Here is a 26,909-nt window from a genome sequence, read left to right on the forward strand (position 1 = left end):
CCTTGTTCTCTTCTTGTAGTCTGCCGTCATTGTAATGTTCCATCTTCCCTGGTATCGTTTTGTAATCTGCCATCATTGTAATGCTTCATCTTCCCTGGTATCTTCTTGTAATCTGCCATCATTGTAATGTTCCATTTTCCCTGGTATCTTCTTTCCATCTGCCATCATTGTAATGCTCTATCTTCCCTGGTATCTTCTTGTAGTCTATCATTGTAATGCTCCATCTTCCCTGGTATCTTCTTGTAATCTGCCATCATTGTAATGCTCCATCTTCCCTGGTATCTTCTTGTAGTCTGCCATCATTGTAATGTTCCATCTTCCCTGGTATCTTCTTTCTATCTGCCATCATTGTAATGTCTCATCTTCCCTGGTATCTTCTTGTAGTCTGACGTCATTGTAACGCTCCATCTTCCCTGGTATCTTCTTGTAGTCTGCCATCCTCGTAATGCTCCATCTTCCCTGGTATCTTCTTGTAGTCTGCCATCATTGTAATGCTCCATCTGCCCTGGTATCTTCTTGTAGTCTGCCATCATTGTAATGTTCCATCTTCCCTGGTATCTTCTTGTAGTCTGCCATCATTGTAATGCTCCATCTTCCCTGGTATCTTCTTGTAGTCTGCCATCATTGTAATGCTCCATCTTCCCTGGTATCTTCTTGCAGTCTGCCATCATTGTAATGCTCCATCTGCCCTGGTATCTTCTTGTAGTCTGCCATCATTGTAATGTTCCATCTTCCCTGGTATCTTCTTGTAGTCTGCCATCATTGTAATGTTCCATCTTCCCTGGTATCTTCTATCCATCTGCCGTCATTGTAATGCTCCATCTTCCCTGGTATCTTCTTGTAGTCTGCCATCATGGTAATGTTCCATCTTCCCTGGTATCGTCTATCCATCTGCCGTCATTGTAATGCTCCATCTTCCCTGGTATCGTCTTGTAGTCTGCCATCATTGTAATGTTCCATCTTCCCTGGTATCGTCTATCCATCTGCCGTCATTGTAATGCTCCATCTTCCCTGGTATCTTCTTGTAGTCTGCCATCATTGTAATGCTCCATCTCCCCTGCTATCTTCTTGTAGTCTGCCATCGTTGTAATGCTCCATCTTCCCTGGTATCTTCTTGTAGTCTGCCATTATTGTAATGCTCCATCTCCCCTGCTATCTTCTTGTAGTCTGCCATCGTTGTAATGCTCCATCTTCCCTGGTATCTTCTTGTAGTCCATCATTGTAATGTTCCATCTTCCCTGGTATCTTCTTGTAGTCTGCCATCATTGTAATGTTCCATCTTCCCTGGTATCTTCTTGTAGTCTATCATTGTAATGTTCCATCTTCCCTGGTATCTTCTTGTAGTCTGCCATCATTGTAATGCTCCATCTTCCCTGGTATCGTTTTGTAATCTGCCATTATTGTAATGTTCCATCTTCCTTGTTCTCTTCTTGTAGTCTGCCGTCATTGTAATGTTCCATCTTCCCTGGTATCGTTTTGTAATCTGCCATCATTGTAATGCTTCATCTTCCCTGGTATCTTCTTGTAATCTGCCATCATTGTAATGTTCCATTTTCCCTGGTATCTTCTTTCCATCTGCCATCATTGTAATGCTCTATCTTCCCTGGTATCTTCTTGTAGTCTATCATTGTAATGTTCCATCTTCCCTGGTATCTTCTTGTAATCTGCCATCATTGTAATGCTCCATCTTCCCTGGTATCTTCTTGTAGTCTGCCATCATTGTAATGTTCCATCTTCCTTGCTCTCTTCTTGTAGTCTGCCATCATTGTAATGTTCCATCTTCCTTGCTCTCTTCTTGTAGTCTGCCATCATTGTAATGTCTCATCTTCCCTGGTATCTTCTTGTAGTCTTCCATCATTGTAAAGCTCCATCTTCCCTGGTATCTTCTTTCTATCTGCCATCATTGTAATGTCTCATCTTCCCTGGTATCTTCTTGTAGTTTGCCATCATTGTAATGCTCCATCTTCCCTGGTATCTTCTTGTAGTCTGCCATCATTGTAATGTTCCATCTTCCCTGGTATCTTCTTGTAGTTTGCCATCATTGTAAAGCTCCATCTTCCCTGGTATCTTCTTGTAGTCTGCCATCAGTGTAATACTCCATCTTCCCTGCTATCTTCTTTCTATCTCTTTAATGCCCTGGTGTAATCATTCACCTTGGTCTTCACTCACAGCTGCCAAATTTTCAGGAAAGTTGTCAAGGTGGGAATGGAGGAAATGCCCTTTCAAACTCAGCAGGCACCTATAAAGCTTGAAATGCTTTCAGAATTCATACGACGATCTTTTTCTAGTTAGGATCTTTGTTATTGCCTAAAAATTTCTCTATGACCTCTTTTTTTTTATCATTTTTTTATTCATTTCCAAAATACGTACAGTACAGACCAAAAGTTTGGACACACCTTCTCATTCAAAGAGATTTCTTTATTTTCAGGACTGAAAGCATCAAAACTATGAACTAAAACATGTGGCATGAAATCCTTAAAGTGTGAAACAACTGAAAATATGTCTTATATTTTAGGTTCTTCAAAGTAGCCACCTTTTGCTTTGATTACTACTTTGCACACTCTTGGCATTCTCTTGATGAGCTTCAAAAGATAGTCACCGGAAATGGTTTTCCAACAGTCTTGAAGGAGTTCCCAGAGATGCTTAGCACTTGTTGGCTCTTTTGCCTTCACTCTGCGGTCCAGCTCACCCCAAGCCATCTCGATTGGGTTCAGGTCTGGTGACTGTGGAGACCAGGTCATCTGGTGTAGCACCCCATCACTCTCCTTCTTAGTCAAATAGCCCTTACACAGCCTGGAGGTGTGTTTGGGATCATTGTCCTGTTGAAAAATAAATGATGGTCCAACTAAACGCAAACTGGATGGAATAGAACGCCGCTGCAAGAAGCTGTGGTAGGCATGCTGGTTCTGTATGCCTTCAATTTTTAATAAATCCCCAACAGTGTCATCAGCAAAGCACCCCCACACCATCACACCTCCTCCTCCATGCTTCACGGTGGGAACCAGCCATGTAGAGTCCATCCGTTCACTTTATCTAAAAAGACACAGTGGTTGGATCCAAAGATCTCAAATTTGGGCTCATCAGACCAAAGCACAGATTTCCACTGGTCTAATGTCCATTCCCTGTGTTCTTTAGCCCAAACAAGTCTCTTCTCCTTGTTGCCTGTCCTTAGCAGTGGTTTCCTAGCAGCTATTTTACCATGAAGGCCTGCTGCACAAAGTCTCCTCTTAACAGTTGTTCTAGAGATGAGAAGGTGTCTCCAAACTTTTGGTCTGTACTGTATATATAATATTACAACAGTACAACGGGTAACAGGGAACAATCCATATAGCTTATGTATATCATCATTCTGAGACATTAAATGTCCCTGTTGACCTCAATAACAGAAAATGAAAAGAAGAACCAAGAAGGGGAATGGGGTGGTAAGGGAAAGGAGGGAAAAGGGGATTGGGAAAAATAAGGAAAAGGGGGTGGTTGGGGGGGCGAGCAGCCACCAACATGAGAATACTTTGAGTAACATTGGATCTGATTCAACATATTTAGCAAAGAATTAACCACAGTATGGTAAACATTATGCGGAATGTGAGGGGCTTGGAATTGGGTTTGGAGGAGAGTTGACGGGGTGTAATGCAGATGACAAAGGAGAAGTCGTCCAAAATTCCCATTGTTTAGATACGGCAATTTTCCTATGTAGACTAGGCGCCAAACGCAATTCATACACATAGTGAGCATTGAGTCTTCCGACCAATTCTTCCTTGTTTGGAGGGGTTGAGGATTTCCACCTATATGCAATACATTGTCTACTTGCAATTAAAAAATGGGAATTTGTGCTTTTGAAGGAGTCTGGGATTAAATCAATACCTATATGAAGGATCGCCAGAGCAGGGTTGAGGTCTAGCCGGAGACCAGTAGTCAAGTGTACCATATCAAAGACCATTTGCCAAAATGTAAGTATCTTGGGGCAATACCACCACATGTGACTAAGTGAACCTCTTTGATTACCTCCTCTCCAACATAGTGGGGAATAGTTGGGCAAAAAGGCAGCAAATTGGGATAGGTCCCTCTATGACCTCTTGAAATGCCATCCACCCTTCATTTTGAGGATCTGTCATGGTATTGCTAAACTCTCGATCAGCTATAAGCCTTCTAATGTCTGGTCCGAAAGGCCTGGAAACTTGGTGACCAAGTATTTGAAGCATTGTCGATCTCTTGATAGTAATTTTACAAATTGCTTCATCAATCCTCATTTTATGTGGAGAGGTGGTAGAAGAACTTTATGGGAAGGTACCAAAGTTTCTCGGAGGACATTTTTTTTTCACCAACTGTGAGCACCCTCAGCTGCCAACCCTTATTGGTCAAGTGATTTTGTTGATCTCGACTGTCCCATAGACTCAGAAAAGGGTATTTAGTATAGCCAGCTTGTTGCCCGAGCATCATGCACAAGACTTTCAAATCCCTGCACACTTGCCAACCGTATTCTTTATTTTTAAGTTTATGAAGAACCAATTCCAAGTCTCGTAGGTTTCCATGAGGTGTACGGAATGACCTACAGGGATGGAAGCATAAAGACCGCCATTGTGGAGTAAAACTGCTTTGAGACTTCGTTTTGAAGAATCTATAAAAAGACACCATTGTGCTGAATCATATTGGATTTTGAATTGAGCCATCAAACCTTCGACATTGATGCAATAAACCAGCTTGTCTTCCTGGGCAAAGTAAGGAACGAACTCGTCTTCACGATGTCTGAACCATGAAAAGACACTCCTGGCAACAATAAACTCCTGCTTTTGAGTCTTGATCCGAGTAAGGCTCTGTGCCCACATGTGCGTATTGCATGCAGTCACGCTGCATTCTGCACCGCAGCGTAACTGCATGCGTCCTGCGTCGCCAGCACAATCTATGAAGATTGTGCATAATCCATGCACACGTTGCGTTTTAGAACGCAGCGATTTGCATGCTGCCAAATCGCTGCGTTCTAAAAAGCAACGTCACTTATTCCATGCGCTTTGGATGCAGGTCCCGCTATGTCTATGATGGGGGCTGTATCCAGAGCGCATGAAATCGTCTTTTCCACTGCAATCATACGCAGTGTTTTTGCAGCGATTTGAAGCGCACATGTGCTGTTCAAATCCTTGCAGAAATTTCTGCAGGGACAGGACGCAACGTTCGCACATAGCCTAACTCACCGGCATCTTTGGGAAGATTCAAGTCTCTTACCAAATCATTCATCTCTTCCTGGGAAAACAATGTTGGTCTTGTATCATCTTCAAAGTAAGAACTTGATTCATCATCTGGTTCAGGTATGATTCCACCTTCCTTGGAGATAGTTATCTCTTTCAAGGTAGCAGGGGCCTTGAGTACTGGTATATCTGTGCCATGGGGATTGGGACGAGTTGCTGAGTGAAGATTGGGGTATGAAGTGGAATGAATGGGGAACGACATCTTGAATGCACTGATGTGAATTAATTAATAGTATTTGGGCTTTAAATCTGGTTAAAAATCTAAGATCAAAAAAATACAAAAAATTGAGTGAAAAACCTACTAAATTTGAAGAGAATTTTGCATTTTGTGGCAAATCCTGCCGTCCAGTATTTTTTTCTATATATTTTTTTGTTTTCAGGACGCCAAAATACATGGAAATTAGATAAAAGTAATCAAACAGCTTTTTAGTCTCGCACCTGTACAATTGTAATCCTTTAGTCTAAGGAGTTGGAGAGAATATTCTGAGCTTTCTTATATACCGGATTTTTCAAATTATAAGACACACGTTTCCTCCCAAAAATTTGGGAGGAAAGTGAGGGGTGCGTCTTATAATCTGAATGTAGCTTACTGGGGTGGTGGAGAGTGGTCGCAAGAGGCCGGGGGAATGCTGCGGTGGCTGTGCTTTGCCAAAGGCAGCTAGTGCTGGGTCAGCGGCGGATGGTGCAGGGTCTGAGGCAGATGGTGCGGGGTCTGCAGCAGATGGTGCTGGGGCGAATGTGCAGTGCCTGCAGCCGCTGTGCGGGGTCTCCGGTGGCTGCTGCTGCTGGGGTGGCTGTGTGGTGTCTGCAGCAGCTGTGCGGTGTCTGCGCGGAGTCTCCACCAGTGTGCTGCGGTGTCTGCACCAGTACAGCCTACAGTTTCTGACACACCCACCACCCCTGCCTCCTGTGACCCCTTCACCACTGCTACTGGCCCTTTCGGTAAGACACCAATGGATTACAAGACGGACCCCATTTTTTTTCACCTTTTTTGTTCTGAATTTGCAGTGCGTCTTATAATCCGGTGCATCTTATAAAACGAAAACCATGGTAGTCATCTCTGTTTTGGATGACTATTCCATTCCCCCTTGGCAGCTGATATAGTTACTATATCTGAATCATTGCATAATGATTTTAAGGCAACCTTTTCTTTTTTATCTAGGTTATTTTGTGAAGATGAGAGTGTAAAATGTCTGATTTTATTGAACTCTTCAAGCACCAAGTAGAGGCAAGTGTCCAAAATACTGACCTCGACTTTCAAGGGGATAAAAGCTTGATTTGGGAAAAAAACAATATGTAGTCCTGTGTCATAGAAATAATAAAATCCATAAAGACTCAATAAGACGCTTATGAATCTGACCCCTCCTTTGGAAACAGGTAACTAAAGACAATCCTCTAGCAGATGTGAGGCCATTCTCAGCTTGAATGCACAAGAATGCAGAAAACGACAGATTTATGACCGGTAGAGATAAAAGCAGCAGTTGAACAGAAAAATAGCGGAGGAATGCAAATCCTTTTTTATCCCCTTATAGAAAATATGAATTGAGAACTCATCATTTTCTAAGACCTAAGGGGGCTTTACACGCTACGACATCGCTAATGCGATCTCGTTGGGGTCACGGAATTGGTGACGCACTTCCGGCCGCATTAGCGATGCAGTTGCGTGTGACACCGATGAGCGATTTTGCATCGTTGTAAAAACGTGCAAAATCGCTCATCGGTGACATGGGGGTCCATTCTCAAAAATCGTTACTGAAGCAGTAACGAAGTTGTTCCTCGTTCCTGCGGCAGCACACATCGCTGCGTGTGACACCGCAGGAACAAGGAACCTCTCTTTACCTGCCTCCCGGCCACAATGCGGAAGGAAGGAGGTGGGCGGGATGTTACGTCCCGCTCATCTCCGCCCCTCCGCTGCTATTGGGCGGCGGTTCAGTGACGCTGCTGTGACGTCGCTGTGACGCCGCACGGACCGCCGCCTTAGAAAGGAAGCGGTTCGCCGGTCACAGCGACGTCGCTGGACAGGTAAGTATGTGTGACTGCTCTGGGCGATGTTGTGCGCCACGGGCAGCGATTTGCCCATATCGCACAACAGATGGGGGCGGGTACCCACACTAGCGATATCGGTACCGATATCGCAGTGTGTAAAGTGGCCTTTAGACACATCCTATAGTTATCTGAAGTCCAGCCCTGTTATGAGTCACCAGAGGAGAAGTATGTGGGTGTAACTTGTGTTTATAAAAAGCTAATGCAGACTATCATCCTTGTTCAATGAAAAGAACATTGCTGTGTAGGATTGCTCCACGTTCCATTGGAGTCCTCCCCTCCAGAAATCAGAAGTAATTTCTGTGACCCAGGTTCAGTAATTTTTCTTTTGTTATTCCCTTTTATGTTATGTAATTGCATATGCTGTATTATTTTGTTCCCCTTTGTAATATGTATATTTTTATAAACACTGCCTACTTTTCAGATTAAATATATAACAATTAATAGCGTATGGCTTTGGATGTGATTTATAGATTAAGAGTAACAAAGCTAATTGTAATGTGTGTCCAATCAAACTATATAAGCAGAGACCCTGATTCCAGCGATGTGTCACTTACTTTGCTGCTTGCTGAAGTTTTGATAAAGATCAGTTTTATTTGCTTAAGATCCACGAGTTCTCGAAATGCTGTTCTATGTATAACCTCACCCACACCACTGATTGGCAGCTGTGTACAATGAGCATAGACAGAAAGCTGCTAATCAGGTGAGGGCTGGGTTATACAGAGCTAATGGAGATGGAGGATACATGGCAGCAGTTTTACTAGTTCTCTAGTGATAATAACCTAGCGATAATACAGTGATTTTATCAAAACTACAGCAAGCAGTCCAGTAAATGACATATCATTGGAGTCAGAGTCCCTATCTGTCATGGGTAACAGACAGACCTTTGTTGTCCGGCAATAGAAGGTCACAGTATTTGGCTGCGCAAAATACTCTCTGACTTTTTATTTTTTCTGTTGTCAGTATTCAGTGTACTTGTATCTCATCTGTTGGGTTTTCATCCTTGTTTCTTTAGGACCCAGGGGAGCTCCTCTTTATTTCAGTTGCTAATAATCTGTATTTCCCCTTGGGTTTAAATACTCTCATTTTCTCTGGACTTGTACTGGAGATATTTATTTCCTTCACAAAGTCTGGATGCAAGCAGGTGGCTTGCATGCATCAGTAGGATAGTAGCTGCTATTTACTGAACTTCTTACTGAGTTGTCTTGCGATAAGTTGTTTGTTGTTTTCCTTTGTTTGTTATCCCTATGTGTCCTTTAGTGCCTGGTGAGGTTGACAAAGAGCTCATCCGAACCGCTCTCTACCTAGGGCCCAGATCAGGGTCAGCCTAGGATTAGGTATCTGGCGCAGCATGGTGAGGGAATCCAGGGCCCAGTGGTAGGCTTGGTCAGCAGTGATCATCTCCTCCTTCCCTAGACTCAGGGTTTCCCCTCCCTTACTTTGTTTGCTTGGTACTTCCCCGTACTTAGTGTGACACTGTCTTTATATATTATTCTGATTTCTAATTAAGGGTTAAACACTTAGTGACAGATTGGCATTTAATTCCCAAAATCCCAGCATAGGTATCATAAATGTTAGTGCGAAATGTCTATAAATCTGCGCCAACACCAGAGGTTCTGAGGCAAAATCATCACATCTAGACAATAGAGTAAGATAAGCATGAAGAATATACATTTACAAGCATTTATTAACAAAACAACAAGTTTTGAAATGCAATTATATATAATGTGATATACTTCAGAGTTCCTATCTCCAATCTGGGGCTGCGCTTTTTAGTAAATAAAGCAGTGGGCAACCTGAGATTAGTGAATTATCTAAATATAATCCAGTATCAAAACCTTTCACAAATGTTCCTAAAGGCTCTCAAAAGGGCTAACAGTGTGCCAGCTAAAAAATAAAATGAATATACACTGCTCCCCACGCCATAATCCCGCCCACCTCTAGGCAGTGAAGCCAGCGCCAACCAAGATGTGGGCGGTATTATTAGCGTGGGGAGCAGTGAATATTCATTCTCTTTAATATTGGGCACACATCACCCAGCCGCCGGCTTACTGCTATGGCTGGTCAGTCACATGTGTTGACTATTCGAGAAAAAATATTACCTGCTCCCCAAGCCCATAATCCCGGGCGTGGGGAGCAGTGAATATTCCGGCAGCTGATGTCCGCGTGTAACTGTGGACGCATGGAAGTAATGTCATGCACTGCTTACATACTGAAGTCCCTTGCCAGCATCAGAAGAGAACACCGTGCACCGATGTGTGCAGCTGCACACGCTGCATCATCTTATGTGTGCAGCATTATGGGGAAATATATAACAGAATGGGCCCAAGATGAGGGCTATATACAAGTATGGGGATATATATATAGAATCCAGGAAGAAAGCTCAAGCACAGAATCCAGGGAGTAATATAGGTAAAAATCGTAGTTTTATTTATAAATCCTTAAAAAGTCCATCATTAGGTCATTCAAACATATTCAGAGTACGCGTTTCGAGCATAATTGCTTCTGAGAGGAGTAAAAGCAACTATGCTCGAAACGCGTACTCTTTGAATATGTTTAAATGACCTAATGATGCAATTTTTAAGGATTTATAAATAAAACTACGATTTTTACCTATATTTTTCCCTATATTCTGTGCTGGGGCTTTCTTCCTGGATTCTATGCTTATTGACAAGACTGGCAGTCTTTCTGCATCCATGCACGATCCAATCTAGTGGGCTCTAGGAACAGGTGAGCGGATTCAACCCCTCCTTTTTTTACCTTACTGAATGGGGATATATACAGTATACTAGGACAAGTGCCATATATATCAGGATGGGATAAAGATGGGCAACATCTATACCAGGATGAAGCACATATACACAAGGATGGGAGACACATACAGTATATCTGGAAGGGGCCCAGGATGGGGAACATTAGTACAGAATTAGGGGATTTTATCCCCGTAACAGTGTCAGCAGCAGATCCCCCTATAACAGTGCTTCATGACCACATTTTTTGCGTCAATCTTTTTCCCTATATTCCTAGTTATGTCTTATGGTCTGAAAAATATGATAAAGTTTAAAAAGAAAAAAAATGGTTCTTTCCCTCACCAATTCTTCCTTTTGTAGCCGATTTTTGGATAAAACCCTTTGAATTATGGTACATCATGATGGCTTCTCCCGTGTCACTCATCTGACAACAGGACCTGACTAATCTTTAAAACCTTTGGCAAATTCTGAAAGCAAAAATTGCTGCTCCTCTCTGTTGGTTTTCTGATGGTCGGCAAGACTTGATTTACAAATTAAGGGCTCATGCGCACACTGCGTCCTGACTAGTGCAGAAATAAATGTACCCTCTGGCATACTTGACGCTGCGAGTTGACAAAAAGAATGCATCCAAAACGCATGTAGTTTGGATGCATTTTGCATGCATTTTACATGCATTTTTGTCAGTGCAGTCCCCCAGCAATTCAGCTCTGCTACATGCCCACTGACAGCAGACACAGACAGAGCCGGGCGATGAGAATGAACTTGGATGAACTTCACCCGACTTCATTGTCATCCCGCAGCTTTTTCTCTGTGTGCTGTCATGAACTCAGATGGTCCTCCGAGGTAAGTGCCAGGACACAGGAGTCCGCAGCAGTGACGTCAGAGTTTCACCCGATTTCACTGACATCGCACGGCTCTCTCTCTCTGTGTCCCCTGAGTGACTGCAGTGAGCCACGCAATCAGCTGTGCTTTCACTCAGGTGACCAGCGGCCACAGCTGGAGTCCTCCACCTGAGAGCGGTGGCTGCGAGTAACCTCAATGACAGCACAGCTGATGGCGCGACTCACTTCAGTTGCTGCATAGAGCTCACAGGAGCGGCGGTGTTCTACTGCCGCTCCTGTCAGCTTCCGATGTAGCAGAGCTGAAAGCGTCGTGGGACCTTGTGTGGATTACGCCGGACCTGGAGGTGTTTTTGAGGGGTTAAAAAAGTGGTGAAAGAGGGTGTTCTTTTGTCTTTTATTCCAAGTAAAGGATTTTTCGTTGTGTGTATTTATTTTTTTTAACTTACAGATTAATCTGCTGCCATTAACTCCTTATAACCCAGATTGCCACCACACCAGGGCAATTCGGGATGAGCCGGGTAGAGTCCCGGGACGGTCGCATCTAATGGATGCGGCAATTCCGGGCGGCTGCTGGCTGATATTGTTAGGCTGGGGGGCTCCCCATAACATTGAGCTCCCCATCCTGAGAATACCAGCCTTCAGCCGTATGGCTTTACCCTGGCTGGTATCAATATTGGGGGGGACCTCACGTTGGTTTTTTTTAATTATTATTTTTTTTTTAATGCACGATATAGACATGCCCACCGACAGCTGTGATTGGTTGCAGTGAGACAACTGTCACTCAGCGTGGGGGCGTGTCTGATTGCAACCAATCATAGGCGCCGGTGGGCAGAGGAAGCAGGGAATAGGAGATTGAATAATGAGCGACCGGCAATTTCAAAAGAGAAGCCGCCACAGTGTGAACGCCGTGCAGCGCCGCACCCGTAATCAGGGAGTATGAGAGAGGGGGTGGGAAGGAGAGACAGACATCGACAGAGAGAGAGATAGAGACAGAGAGAGAGAGAGAGAGAGACACCGACTGACAGAGAGAGAGAGACCAAAAGACCTGCGTTTTTTATTGTCAAATAAACATGCAAATGCACTGCTTAGCATTTTGGTAGCGTTTTTCTACAACTCATTGATTTCAATGGGTGTAGAACGCTGCCAAAATGAACAAAAGAAGTGACTGCTACTTTTTTAAACGCAGAGATTTTCTCAAATTTTTGACAATCAAAACATTGCGTTTAAAAAAGCATCGTGAGCACGGATTTTGCATGATTCTCATAGATACTTTGCTGGTGAAGCAGCACGCATGAATTTTGACAATGTGACGCTGCAGCTTAAAATGCTGCAGAAACGCAAAAAAAAAAAAAAAAAAAAAAAAAAAAGCAACGTGCGCATGAGCCCTAAACATTTCAATTATTCACAACATGAAAAAGGTTCCTTCCCTGTATGGCTTCAGCAAATGTTTAACGAGATCCGATTTCTGAGAATAACATTTTCCACATTCAGAACATAAAAATGTTTTTTTGATTGATTTTTGATTTTGTGTGATTTTTTTGATGGTAACCAAGACATAATTTCCTAGTAAAACATTTCCCACACTCTGAACATGAATATGGCTTCTCCCCTGTGTGAATTTTCTGATGTCTAACAAGATCTGATTTCCGAATAAAACATTTCCCACATTCTGAACATGAAAATGGCTTCTCCCCTGTGTGAATTTTCTGATGTCTAACAAGATCTGATTTCCGAATAAAACATTTCCCACATTCTGAACATGAAAATGGCTTCTCCCCTGTATGAGATCTTTGATGCACAACAAGATCTGATTTCCGAATAAAACATTTCCCACATTCTGAACATGAAAATGGCTTCGCCCCAGTGTGAGATCTTTGATGCACAATAAGTTCTGATTTCTGAATAAAACATTTCCCACATTCTAAACATGAAAATGGCTTCGCCCCTGTGTGAGATCTTTGATGCACAACAAGTTCTGATTTCTGAATAAAACATTTCCCACATTCTGAACATGAAAATGGCTTCTCCCCTGTGTGATTTTTCTGATGTCTAACAAGGTCTGATTTCTGAATATAACATTTCCCACATTCTGAACATGAAAATGGCTTCACCCCTGTGTGAGATCTTTGATGCACAACTAGTTCTGATTTCTTAATAAAACATTTCCCACATTCTGAACATGAAAATGGCTTCTCCCCTGTGTGAGATCTTTGATGCACAACAAGTTTTGATTTCTGAATAAAACATTTCCCACATTCTGAACATGAAAATGGCTTCTCCCCTGTATGAGATCTTTGATGCACAACAAGAGCTGATTTCCGAATAAAACATTTCCCACATTCTGAACATGAAAATGGCTTCGCCCCTGTGTGAGATCTTTGATGCACAATAAGTTCTGATTTCTGAATAAAACATTTCCCACATTCTGAACATGAAAATGGCTTCTCCCCTGTGTGAGATCTTTGATGCACAACAAGTTCTGATTTCTGAATAAAACATTTCCCACATTCTGAACATGAAAATGGCTTCTCCCCTGTGTGAATTTTCTGATGTCTAACAAGGTCTGATTTCTGAATATAACATTTCCCACATTCTGAACATGAAAATGGCTTCGCCCCTGTGTGAGATCTTTGATGCACAACTAGTTCTGATTTCTTAATAAAACATTTCCCACATTCTGAACATGAAAATGGCTTCTCCCCTGTGTGAGATCTTTGATGCACAACAAGTTTTGATTTCTGAATAAAACATTTCCCACATTCTGAACATGAAAATGGCTTCTCCCCTGTGTGAATTTTTTGATGTCTAACAAAGTTTGATTTCCGAATAAAACATTTCCCACATTCTGAACATGAAAATGGCTTCTTCCCTGTGTGAGTTTTTTGATGATTGGAATTTTGGACTTGTTTGAAAAGATCAGATGATAGATCAATCCTAGGAAGGACTGGAGGTATATCTGGGACAACAGCATGCTCCTCATATGTATCATGTGTGATACTTTCATCCTCTGTTATAAATTCTGAAGATATTAGAGGTCCATCTGAACTCCCAATACAGTCATCTGCTAAATATAAACACAATGTTATTAGTTTTTAATGATATTTTGAAAGCACATTGTGTTTTAAACCATAACATCAGAAATTAAACTAGGAAACAAATTATTCTGAATCTATTTTCTAATTTCGAGATCTTAGGGCGGCTTTGCACGTTGCGACATTGCACGTGCGATGTCGATGGGGTCAAATCGAAAGTGACGCACATCCGGCGTCGCAGTCGATATCGCAACGTGTAAAACCTTTTTGATACGATGAACGAGCGCAAAAGCGTCGTTATCGTATCATCGCTGCAGCCTCCGACATTTCCATAATGCCGGTGCAGCGGCAGGTACGATGTTGTTCCTCGCTCCTGCGGCAGCACACATCGCTGTGTGTGAAGCCGCAGGAGCGAGGAACTTCACCTTACCTGCCGCCAGCTGCAATGAGAAGGACGGAGGTGGGCGGGATGTTTACATCCTGCTCATCTCCGCCCCTCCACTTCAATTGGCCGCCTGCCGTGTGATGTCGCTGTGACGCCGCACGATCCGCCCCCTTAGGAAGGAGGCGGGTCGCCGGCCAGAGGGACGTCGCACGGCAGGTATGTGCGTGTGAAACTGCCGTAGCGATAATAATCGCTACGGCAGCTTTCACTAGATATTGCACGTGCGACGGGGGCGGGACTATCGCTGCAGCATCGGTAACACATTGTTACTGATGTCGCAGCGTGCAAAGCCCGCCTTAGTGTTACATCTTCGTTAATTCGGACCTCCCATTCCTGTCTCCAAAATATCTCTCCAGTAGCACCAGTTCTCTGAAATGTCCTACCGTAAATAATCTGATTTGTCACGATATGAATGCAGGATAGCGAGGCACAAGGGGCTCCCTATACTGTCCCTCATGCTAGGAGACCTTAGGCTCTCTCTAACTTCTGGATTACTCCTGTAAGTGGAGATGCCAGTCTTGGGCCTTACTATTCTCCTGACCAGATGACTAATCTGTTATCCCCCTAGGGAAGGAAGGGGCAGGAATATGATGGAAAAAGATTAAAACAAATAAGAAAACCTAAATTCATACATACTGCAAACTCACAGAATTAAACAATGAGAAACTAAGGAGAAAAGCAAGAGCAGGAAAGCAGCAACAAAAAGACAACAAGGGTTAACACCAAAACTGGTCACAGCAACAATTCACAACACCTGACCAGACCAGTATAGGTAAACTACAGCTGGCATTAATGGAATAGTCCACCCAGTATATACAGGAGGGGAGCGAATGACACTGGCTCCCCTACAGCATGTAATGAAAGATATTAACAAGCAGCCTAGCAGAGATTAACTCTTGCTAGCCTGCCTAAGCCTGTGGTTTCATGCCTGTGTCTACTTGAGCTGCTCACAAATATCAAAGAAGTTAGCAGGCAGAGTGCAGTATCCACAGATCCTGACTCCGCCATGCCAGTTGTCAGAAGCTGCAAAATTCTCCTAGTAACATTGACACACAACATAGACAATTTCAATGAGTGTTTTTTTTAAGACGAAAATAAAATAGATAAAGACAGATGTCGGATATTTAACAGTGTTGTCCGGGACTGTAACGTTGATGGCCTATTCTGAGGCTTTTTAACCAAAGCAGGTAGCAGGGTCTTGCGGTCTATCCAAATAGGTCTTCAAACCAAAAGAAGAAAAAGGGTTAATCCCGCACAATCTGCCAGAATAAAGGCTGCTTTACACGTTTCAATTAAACGTGCGATCGCATTTGTGATTGCACCCGCCCCCATCGCTTGTGCGGCATGGCCAATTTGTTGCCCGTGTCGCACAATGCTGTAACCCCCCGTCACACGTACTTACCTGCCATGCGACCTCGCTGTGGGCGGCGAACATCCACTTCCTGAAGGGGGAGGGACGTTCGGCGTCACAGCGACGTCACACAGCAACCGCCCAATAGAAGTGGAGGGGCTGAGATGAGCGGGACGTAAACATCCCGCCCACCTCCTTCCACATAGCCGGCGGGACGCAGGTAAGCGGTGTTCATCATTCCCGGGGTGTCACACACAGCGATGTGTGCTGCCTCGGGAACATTGAACAACTGGATGTTCAATTTTTAGAAAATGAACGATGTGTATGCGATCAATGTTTTTGCGTACAATCGGAATCGCACGTAGGTGTCACACGCAACTACAACACTAACGATGCCGGATGTGCCTCACTTAAGACATGACCCCGCCGACACATCGTTAGATATATTGTAGCGTGTAAAACCCGCTTAAGATGTGGAAATGTTGAAAGATTAATAACATCATGTCATATGACTCTGAAGTCATCAAAGGTACTTAAACAATCAACTTTAGAATACCTCTGATGGCGTCCCTAAGAGAGTGCGGTTCCTGAGAAATTGCGCAGTTTGTTTCCTCCCAACACTGGTCCTGACTGTAACTAGGTCTTATTATTTTATTTCAACCATTCTCCAAAAATCCCAACAAATCATGCTAGCTCTTATTTTTGGTGTAGGTCGTCTTTTTGGGGAAACAGGATATTCATGAAACCTCTGCAGGTCTTTGAGTTGCCTTCATAACGACATAAAGAAGGCACTAGAAACAAACAGCAGAAGAAGCAGAAGCAAAGAAAACACAGGTGAAAAAAAACAGAGCAGAAAGTCTAAAAATGTAATCACAAAATTAGTGCAGAAAGTACATGAGTAGATATCTCTTACTGGATAGAGCTGGAGGAAACACATCCTGAGGAACATCAAGATCTTCTTGTTTACAGTCCTGTGGGAGAAGAGGATGGGGACATCTCTCTGGTGTCGTCCTCTTACTGGATAGAACTGGAGGAGACACATACAGGGACTGAATTCATTCCTTACATACAGATAATTATAGGCCGTGTGTATTTAGTCCTGTCTATTACCTGGTGATGTGAGGGGCTGGGGAACCTCCATCATGACGTCCTTGTACAGATCTTTGTGTCCTCCTAAATACTCCCACTCCTCCATGGAGAAATAGACGGTGACGTCCTGACACCTTATAGGAACCTGACACATACAATGATACCGTTACTCCCGATCCCTTCACAGCGTTACTGTATAATGTCCCAGCATTCCCAGCAGTGTCACCTCTCCAGTCAGCAGCTCAATCATCTTGTAGGGGAGTTCTAGGATCTTCTGGTCATTGATGTCCTCATGTATCGGGGGGTGAGGTGGAGGCCCCGTGATTGGGCTCGGGGGTCTTCCCCATCCCTCAGACACAGGGGCCTGACAGCGCTCACTAGAGGTCTTCTTCACTACTGTGTAATCCTGGTTATGGAGAGACACAGTAATAAATCTCACTCCAGACATTTCCAGAGTCCTCACCTCTCCAGTTCTGTCCATCTGTTATTCCCATAGATAAGAATGATGTAATGTGACGTCATCAGAATCTCTCACCTCTCCAGTAAGCCGGAAGAGGATCTCTAGGGTGAGGTGTAATATCCTCTCCGTCATCTTGTCCCTGTCCATATCCATCCTTGATGGGTCAATCAGAATTCTCTTATATAGAAGATCTCCACTGAGAGGATCCGATATTGTAGGGACCTGAATGGGGAGAAGATGACGCTGTAATAATACAATTACTGGAGATAACCGTTCACTAGATAGGGATGATTGCCGCGCTGCCATGAGGAGTCCAGACTAACTCTGCTACCTCATTACAGTGAATAGATCTTTTGGGGGTTTCATCTGAATCATGTCATTTGAAGAATTACATGTAAACCTGTCACACTAATAGATTGAGGAGAAGGGTGTAGCTTCACTGTGCCCTGAACCAGGCTTATCTAGGGGGTCATGATTAAGTGCCTACCCAGTCACCACCAGAGCCTCTGAGGTTGGACTTTGCTGACAGTAGGCACCAGTTACCAATACAGGGCACTCCCTGGTTGTTGTTTTTCACCAAGAGGCTGAGCGGTGTATCATGAGAAAGATGGGGTGGGAACCACTGCCTCTAGGGAAGAACAGGAAGGATAAACCCTGTCACTTACTCTGAGCAACCCTGAGCTCCCCGATGTCCCAAGACAGGTTCTTTCCCCTTGTGCGGAAATCACGTGTCTATCCCTGTCTTACCCTAATCACAACTGTGTCTAGGGAGCAGGGCAGGAGGAACACTAGTCCTGCTTTATGATAATGACACAAAAGGAAAACAACAAAGGAAAAAGAAACTGCATTCCCAAACAACAAGTGGTGAAAAAGGGGGATGGAAGAGAAATAAATAAAAAGGGAGATGATCAATAGGAAGACACCAAAGAAAATTTCCAAGCTGCAATCTCCAGGATCAAATTCAAAACAATTTCTCTTTCCATGGCTCTCACCTCCATGCCAGCACCATGGAAAAGCAAGTTATCACTGGCAACTACTGAGGTAAAGTGGTGAGAACGTATACCAGGGGGAGTGCAGAAATCAGAACAGCTGAGACAACTCAGGATGGTAAGCCAAGAAAGACACAAGGGTCTGCTTAACCCTAGCAGCGCCAGCACAAGCATAGTCTGCACAGCTACGTGGAAAGCAAAGCAGATGCTAATACTGCTGGCGTGCGCTGTGACCTTCTGCCCCATGGGATAGGGGCGACCTCTCTCTGTCCGATAACCTGGTGTCAAAACCCTGATGTAAGTGCTCAGTGTAGAAAACGGGATAAATGTGATCCAAAAGTCACAGCCAGATGGAGAAGTCACATCTATGATCAGCTCTAATCCTGCCATCTCCACCGCTCTCATTACACAAGTATAACACATATAATACTGGAGGATAAAACAAGACTGAGCACAAGACCTTCACAGCCGTCTACTCATCATAGGGAGATTTCATGGCCCCTTCTCTCCATCTACCTGATGATCCTGAGGAACATCGGGATCTTCTTGTTTACAGTCCTGTGGGAGAAGAAGACGGGGACATCTCTCTGGTGTTGTCCTCTTACTGGATAGAACTGGAGGAGACACATACAGGGACTGAATTCATTCCTTACATACAGATAATTATAGGCCGTGTGTATTTAGTCCTGTCTATTACCTGGTGATGTGAGGGGCTGGGGAACCTCCATCATGACGTCCTTATACAGATCTTTGTGTCCTTCTAAATACTCCCACTCCTCCATGGAGAAATAGACGGTGACGTCCTGACACCTTATAGGAACCTGACACATACAATGATACCGTCACCCCCCGATCCCTTCATAGCGTTACTGTATAATGTCCCAGCATTCCCAGCAGTGTCACCTCTCCAGTCAGCAGCTCAATCATCTTGTAGGTGAGCTCTAGGATCTTCTGGTCATTGATGTCCTCATGTATCGGGGGGTGAGGTGGAGGCCCCGTGATTGGGCTCAGGGGTCTTCCCCATCCCTCAGACACAGGGGCCTGACAGCGCTCACTAGAGGTCTTCTTCACTACTGTGTAATCCTGGTTATGGAGAGACACAGTAATAAATCTCACTCCAGACATTTCCAGAGTCCTCACCTCTCCAGTTCTGTCCATCTGTTATTCCCATAGATAAGAATGATGTAATGTGACGTCATCAGAATCTCTCACCTCTCCAGTAAGCCGGAAGAGGATCTCTAGGGTGAGGTGTAATATCCTCTCCGCCATCTTGTCCCTGTCCATAACCATCCTTCACGGGGCAATAAGGAGAATTCTCTTCTATAGAAGATCTCCACTGAGAGGATCCGATATTATAAGGACCTGAATGGGGAGAAGATGAGCCGATATGTAAAATTAATGGAGATAAGGGAGGTGAGATATAATTTGGGTACTAAAAAATATTCAACATGAAATGTGCTATGTAAATAGTACAACCGTAAAAGAAGCACATTATCGTTATAAAAAAGCAATCCTTCATACGACAATGTTAATGGAAAAATAAAAGAGTAATTGCTTCTATAATAAGAATAGGAAAATAAAAAAGTGCAAAAACAAATAATTTCCCAGTTTTTCGGTTAAGAACAGGGCAATGGGATTAGGATTCGATGTATTCTTGTCTCTAACGGAAGACGAGGGGCCACACATGGCGTACGGATCTGGGCACTCGCTGACACACAATTTGCCACCCATTGCTTGTTTGAAGGCAGCAAAAGTGAAAATTACCCCAATTACAAAATGTGCCCACATTATATTTCACTCCTAAACTAGAAAAATTATATAAATAAAAAAGTTTAGACATTCTAAACTGGTTTCGGAGCTTGTAGACTTTAACCCCTTAACGACCGCGGGAAGTAAAATTATGTCCTAGCGGTCAGTGTTAATCCCCTCCCACTGCTGCCGGCAATCAATAAAGAAATAAAGTGTATGCCGCCCCCCAGCATCGGAAAATTTCAGTGGTTTCAGCTACCAAGGGTAGCTCAGTCCCTGGAGACCACGATTCGGGCAGAAAGAAATGATTTATCTCACACCTGGCATGATTAATCATGTCAGATGGGAGATAAGTCGCCTCCCCCGGTCCCCGAATGTGGCCAAAATGCCCCCCCCCCCTAATCAACTAAAATGGACCATCCTTCTCCTCTGAGTTCTGTCATATCTGACATGTCAGATGCAACATCAAAGTTCTCCCCAGGTCCAGCCAGGTCACCCCCTGTCAATCCCAGGTCTCCCGTTACCTTCTGCAGTGACGATCCCCCACAATCCCTCCTCTTCCTTCTCAGAAGATCTTGGCCACATGTGCAGAGCGGCTCTCAGATGGCACCCTGCTAGTAGTGACACTGAGCTTACTGCAGCTCACACTGCCATGCTGTGGACCCGGGAAGTGTGAGTGCAGTTATCACTGCACCCACACTCCTCCCATGGAGGGTTTGCACTTCCAGAAAATGGGGGATACGTTCTCAAAGTGTGCCACCCATATTCTGGAAGGTACAAAATCGTTGTAGGACCTCCAAAATGGATTACGGCAGACCGAAATTTTTTTTCTTTTCAATAAATTGCTGAAAGAGGGAATGTGTTGGGGAGTGTTTTTTCAAATCATTTTTTTGTCCTTTTTTTATTACTGACTAGGTTAGTGATGTCAAGTATCTGATAGATGCTGTGACATCATTAACCCTAACCCCAACAACCCTATTTATTTCCCCATTTGCCACCGCATTAGGGCAATGGGAAGAGTCGGGGAGAAGCGCCAGGATTAGCGCATCCAATGGATGCACCACTTCTGGGCGGATGCGGCCTGCTATTTTTAGGCTGGGAAGGGCCAAATAACCATGGGTCTTTCCACCCTGAGAATACCAGACCACAGCTGTCCACTTTACCTTGGCTGAAAATCCAATTTGGGGGATGTCATGGTGTGATATTGTGGGTTAAGTACCATTTTGTGTGGGTTCATGTTTTGGGCGTGGTGGTCTGTCTATTCGATATATTGTTTGTCCTGTTAAGTCAGGATTTATCCCCTTGAAGTGCTTCTGTGCCTAGGTCTGGGGGAGGGGGCCTGGAATCCACCTAAACTCGGTTTACCTGAGAGATTAGTGATTCTGGGTGAGACTTACAAGAAAGAGGAAGCAAGATTGAACCTTTGAGGGAGACACCAAAGCTGCGGCCAGCACCCCAAAGACACTGTGAGAAACCCCGATTTCCCTGGAGAAGGACTGCTGGAGGAGTGTGACTGAACTCCGGGACATTTATGCCATTTCTACCCTCCGTGTGGTGGATTATTTAATGGTCATTCTATCTTGCATGGAATAAATATGCTTTGGATTGTTCACTCATCTCTCGCTCTGTTGTGTGATATGGGAGAAAGACCCCTTCACAGGGGGACCCCACTTTTTTTTTTAAAGTATTTATATATTAAAAAAACAGCATGGGGAGACCTTCATTTTGGAATACCAGCCAATATGAAGCTGCCAGCTGTGGTCTGCAGCCGTCTGCTTTACCCTAGCTGTTTTTTTTTGTTCTGTTGTTTTTTTAATTATTTTTTTTTTTTAGCTAAATACAAGGCTAAACACCCTTTAGTGCCACATGAAAGTCACTAAATGGTGCCAGCTTAGAATATGCAGGGGGGTGGGACATTATATATATGTTTGACATCTATTTATCTATCCATCCTTGCTTATTAGGCTGTGTGCCCACGATCAGGATTTGCAGTGGTTTGGACGCAAAGTGTTTTGACTGCGATGTTGTGCAGTACAAGCGCAGTAGCGGGATGTTTAGAAATCTCATCCCCACTGTGCTTTTTTTATCTGCAGCATAAACTGACCAGCGGCGCGGCTTCCTGAGGCGCAGGATGTCAGTTTATGCTGTGGAGATGAGTGTGTTCTTCGCAGGGAGAATAAAGTCCGCAGCGGCCTGAACCCAGATCGTGGGCACGGGCAGCTGCATTCTCGTGTGGAAAACACTGGCATCTGCACAGAAGGGCTGACACTGCGTCACAGTCTAAGTGAGAAACTTGGCACTACAGCAACATTTCTGTAAACTACCTGTGGAGTTAAAATGCTCACTGTAACCCTGAATAAAAATTTTTAGTGGTCTACTGTCCAAAATGGGGTCACTTGTGGGGGTTTCTGCTGTATAGGTACCTTAGGGGCCCTACAAATGCAACATGATGCCCACCATTTATTTCAACTTTCCAAAATTCACAGGGTGCTCCTTCCGTTCCAAGCCCTCCCCCTTGTCCAAACACGAATTTTTGGCCACATGTGGGGTATCAAACTGTGGGGTTTACTTTTTCGTGTTTCCTCTTGAAAAAGAGAGAAATTTGATGCTAAAGCAACATTTTTGTTAAAAAAAATAAACATTTTCAATATGACGACCTAATGTTATCAAATTCTGTGAAGTACCTGTGGGTTCAAAATGCTCAATATACCCCTGGATAAAATCCTTGAGGGGTCTAGTTTCTAAAATGGGATCACTTGTGGGGGAGCTCCACTGTTTAGGCACCTTAGGGGCTCTCTAAATGCGACTTGGCATTCGCTAATGATTCCAGCTAATTTTACAGTCAAATGGCGCTCCTTCCCTTTCAAGCCCTGCCGTGCGCCCAAACAGCTGATTTCCACCACATATGAGGTATCTGCGTACTCAGGAGACATTGCACAATAAACTGTATGTTGCATATTTTCCTGTTACTCTTGTGAATAAAAGCTATCTGGTTAAAGTAATAATTTTGTGGTAAAAAAAATTTTATTTTAATTTTCACGGCTCAACATTATAAAATTCTGTGAAGCCTCCGGCGGTTCCAGGTGCTCACCAAACATCTAGATAAAATTCTTGAGGGGTCTAGTTTCCAAAATGGAGTAACTTGTGGGGGCTTCTGCTGTTTAGGTACCTTAGGGGCCCTACAAATGCTACATGGTGCCCGCAATCTATTTCAGCCAAATTTCCTTTCCAAAATTCACATATAGCTCCTTCTGTTCCGGCTCCTCCTATTTGTACAAAAAGAGGTTTTTGACCACATGTGGGGAATCACCGCGCTCATAAGAAAGTGGGTAATAAACCGTGGGGTCCACTTTTTGGTGTTACCTTTCAAAACCTTTCAAAGTGACACCGGTCAGAATTGTAGAAAATGGCCGAGTCATGACGTATAAAACTGGCTCCGTCATTAATGGGTTAAACTGAATGTAAATGAGCTGCTCAGGAATAGCGGGAAACTGGTCCTGAACTGGTTAAAGGTGAAAATAGTTGAGAAATGAAGGGGTTAATGAGAATGATGACCCCAAAATAACAGACCCTGCACCTACCTCCACCTGCAGAGCCGCACACTAGATATATGGCTGCTCTGTGCTTACAGGACCTGTGATGATGTCACATGGAGGGGAGGAGTCAGGGGTCACATGATCAGCTCCTCAGTGTATGCAGGACTCTGCTGTGCTGGTTGTCATGGTGCTGGATGAGGGGAAGTTTATGTGTGGGGTCAGGAGGGGTTTACAGTGTGGATGTAGCAGAGCCGTGTGTGTACGAGGTGTACGGAGCAGAGCCGTGTGTGTACGAGGTGTACGGAGCAGAGCCGTGTGTGTGTACGAGGTGTACGGAGCAGAGCCGTGTGTGTACGAGGTGTACGGAGCGGAGCCGTGTGTGTACGAGGTGTACGGAGCGGAGCCGTGTGTGTACGAGGTGTACGGAGCGGAGCCGTGTGTGTACGAGGTGTACGGAGCAGAGCCGTGTGTGTACGAGGTGTACGGAGCAGAGCCGTGTGTGTACGAGGTGTACGGAGCGGAGCCGTGTGTGTACGAGGTGCACGGAGCGGAGCCGCGTGTGTACGAGGTGTACGGAGCGGAGCCGTGTGTGTACGAGGTGTACAGAGCAGAGCCGTGTGTGTACGAGGTGTACGGAGCGGAGCCGCGTGTGTACGAGGTGTATGGAGCGGAGCAGTGTGTGTACGAGGTGTACGGAGCAGAGCCGTGTGTGTACGAGGTGTTCGGAGCGGAGCCGTGTGTGTACAAGGTGTACGGAGCGGAGCCGTGTGTGTACGAGGTGTACAGAGCGGAGCTGTGTGTACGGAGCGGAGCTGTGTGTACGGAGCGGAGCCGCGTGTGTACGAGGTGTACGGAGCGGAGCCGCGTGTGTACGAGGTGTACGGAGCAGAGCCGCGTGTGTACGAGGTGTACGGAGCGGAGCCGTGTGTGTACGAGGTGTACGGAGCGGAGCTGCGTGTACGAGGTGTACGGAGCGGAGCCGTGTGTGTACGAGGTGTACGGAGCGGAGCCGCGTGTGTACGAGGTGTACGGAGCAGAGCCGCGTGTGTACGAGGTGTACGGAGCGGAGCCGTGTGTGTACGAGGTGTACGGAGCGGAGCTGCGTGTACGAGGTGTACGGAGCGGAGCCGTGTGTGTACGAGGTGTACGGAGCAGAGCCGCGTGTACGAGGTGTACGGAGCAGAGCCGCGTGTGTACGAGGTGTACGGAGCGGAGCCGTGTGTGTACGAGGTGTACGGAGCGGAGCTGCGTGTACGAGGTGTACGGAGCGGAGCCGTGTGTGTACGAGGTGTACGGAGCGGAGCCGCGTGTACGAGGTGTACGGAGCGGAGCCGCGTGTGTACGAGGTGTACGGAGCGGAGCCGCGTGTGTACGAGGTGTACGGAGCGGAGCCGCGTGTGTACGAGGTGTACGGAGCGGAGCCGTGTGTGTACGAGGTGTACGGAGCGGAGCCGTGTGTGTACGAGGTGTACGGAGCGGAGCCGTGTGTGTACGAGGTGTACGGAGCGGAGCCGTGTGTGTACGAGGTGTACGGAGCGGAGCCGTGTGTGTACGAGGTGTACGGAGCGGAGCCGTGTGTGTACGAGGTGTACGGAGCGGAGCCGTGTGTGTACGAGGTGTACAGAGCGGAGCTGTGTGTACGGAGCGGAGCTGTGTGTACGGAGCGGAGCCGTGTGTGTACGAGGTGTACGGAGCGGAGCCGCGTGTGTACGAGGTGTACGGAGCAGAGCCGCGTGTGTACGAGGTGTACGGAGCGGAGCCGTGTGTGTACGAGGTGTACGGAGCGGAGCTGCGTGTACGAGGTGTACGGAGCGGAGCCGTGTGTGTACGAGGTGTACGGAGCGGAGCTGCGTGTGCGAGGTGTACGGAGCGGAGCCGCGTGTGTACGAGGTGTACGGAGCGGAGCCGTGTGTGTACGAGGTGTACGGAGCGGAGCTGCGTGTACGAGGTGTACGGAGCGGAGCCGTGTGTGTACGAGGTGTACGGAGCGGAGCCGTGTGTGTACGAGGTGTACGGAGCGGAGCCGCGTGTGTACGAGGTGTACGGAGCGGAGCCGTGTGTGTACGAGGTGTACAGAGCGGAGCTGTGTGTACGGAGCGGAGCTGTGTGTACGGAGCGGAGCCGTGTGTGTACGAGGTGTACGGAGCGGAGCCGCGTGTGTACGAGGTGTACGGAGCAGAGCCGCGTGTGTAAGAGGTGTACGGAGCGGAGCCGTGTGTGTACGAGGTGTACGGAGCGGAGCTGCGTGTACGAGGTGTACGGAGCGGAGCCGCGTGTGTACGAGGTGTACGGAGCGGAGCCGCGTGTGTACGAGGTGTACGGAGCGGAGCCGCGTGTGTACGAGGTGTACGGAGCGGAGCCGTGTGTGTACGAGGTGTACGGAGCGGAGCTGCGTGTACGAGGTGTACGGAGCGGAGCCGTGTGTGTACGAGGTGTACGGAGCGGAGCCGCGTGTGTACGAGGTGTACGGAGCGGAGCCGCGTGTGTACGAGGTGTACGGAGCAGAGCCGCGTGTGTACGAGGTGTACGGAGCAGAGCCGCGTGTGTACGAGGTGTACGGAGCAGAGCCGCGTGTGTACGAGGTGTACGGAGCGGAGCCGTGTGTGTACGAGGTGTACGGAGCGGAGCTGCGTGTACGAGGTGTACGGAGCGGAGCCGTGTGTGTACGAGGTGTACGGAGCGGAGCTGCGTGTACGAGGTGTACGGAGCGGAGCCGCGTGTGTACGAGGTGTACGGAGCGGAGCCGTGTGTGTACGAGGTGTACAGAGCAGAGCCGTGTGTGTACGAGGTGTACGGAGCAGAGGCGTGTGTGTACGAGGTGTACGGAGCAGAGCCGTGTGTGTACGAGGTGTACGAAGCAGAGCCGTGTGTGTACGAGGTGTACGGAGCGGAGCCGTGTGTGTACGAGGTGTACGGAGCGGAGCCGTGTGTGTACGAGGTGTACGGAGCGGAGCCGTGTGTGTACGAGGTGTACGGAGCGGAGCCGTGTGTGTGCGAGGTGTACGGAGCAGAGCCATGTGTGTACGAGGTGTACGGAGCGGAGCCGTGTGTGTACAAGGTGTACAGAGCAGAGCCGTGTGTGTGCGATGTCTGATGTGTTCCCAGTTTTAATTGCATTTATAAGTGTTGTCCGGGGCTCATGTAGCAGAGGTGTTGGAAGATCGGGGACGAGGAGCAGAAGAAGCCGCAGCAGGAGACGTCCTGGAGACCACAGACAGTCGCTGTGCACATAATAACAGTCTTACTACAAGGCACAGGTCTATGTCTTGATCGGCTTTATATAGGCCTCGGAAGCTCCACACATGGAGCACGCTGGATACTGGCAAAGCCCAATGTGGAGCACAAGAAAGTTCAGCAGCCCGGGGTGTAGGGAGAAGATCCCA

The 26,909-nt window shown here is 46.0% G+C and overlaps 1 protein-coding gene across 1 annotated transcript in view; it reads right to left on the bottom strand.

Moving 5' to 3' along the window:
• Positions 1 to 19,324, bottom strand: part of LOC142266971 (uncharacterized) — a gene marked incomplete at both ends in the record, with an annotated part of 63,828 nt that extends 44,504 nt beyond the window's left edge. The window contains 8 exons of the mRNA XM_075332326.1: positions 13,457 to 13,936; positions 16,617 to 16,730; positions 16,814 to 16,937; positions 17,019 to 17,198; positions 17,328 to 17,474; positions 18,758 to 18,855; positions 18,939 to 19,062; positions 19,145 to 19,324. Coding sequence (XP_075188441.1) covers positions 13,457 to 13,936; positions 16,617 to 16,730; positions 16,814 to 16,937; positions 17,019 to 17,198; positions 17,328 to 17,474; positions 18,758 to 18,855; positions 18,939 to 19,062; positions 19,145 to 19,324 — 1,447 coding nt within the window. The remainder of the gene's footprint in view (positions 1 to 13,456; positions 13,937 to 16,616; positions 16,731 to 16,813; positions 16,938 to 17,018; positions 17,199 to 17,327; positions 17,475 to 18,757; positions 18,856 to 18,938; positions 19,063 to 19,144) is intronic.
• Between the last annotated feature and the right edge of the window lie 7,585 nt (positions 19,325 to 26,909).

This window comes from Anomaloglossus baeobatrachus, unplaced genomic scaffold (genome assembly GCF_048569485.1).
Source record: "Anomaloglossus baeobatrachus isolate aAnoBae1 unplaced genomic scaffold, aAnoBae1.hap1 Scaffold_2931, whole genome shotgun sequence".
Taxonomy (NCBI): Eukaryota; Metazoa; Chordata; class Amphibia; order Anura; family Aromobatidae; genus Anomaloglossus; species Anomaloglossus baeobatrachus.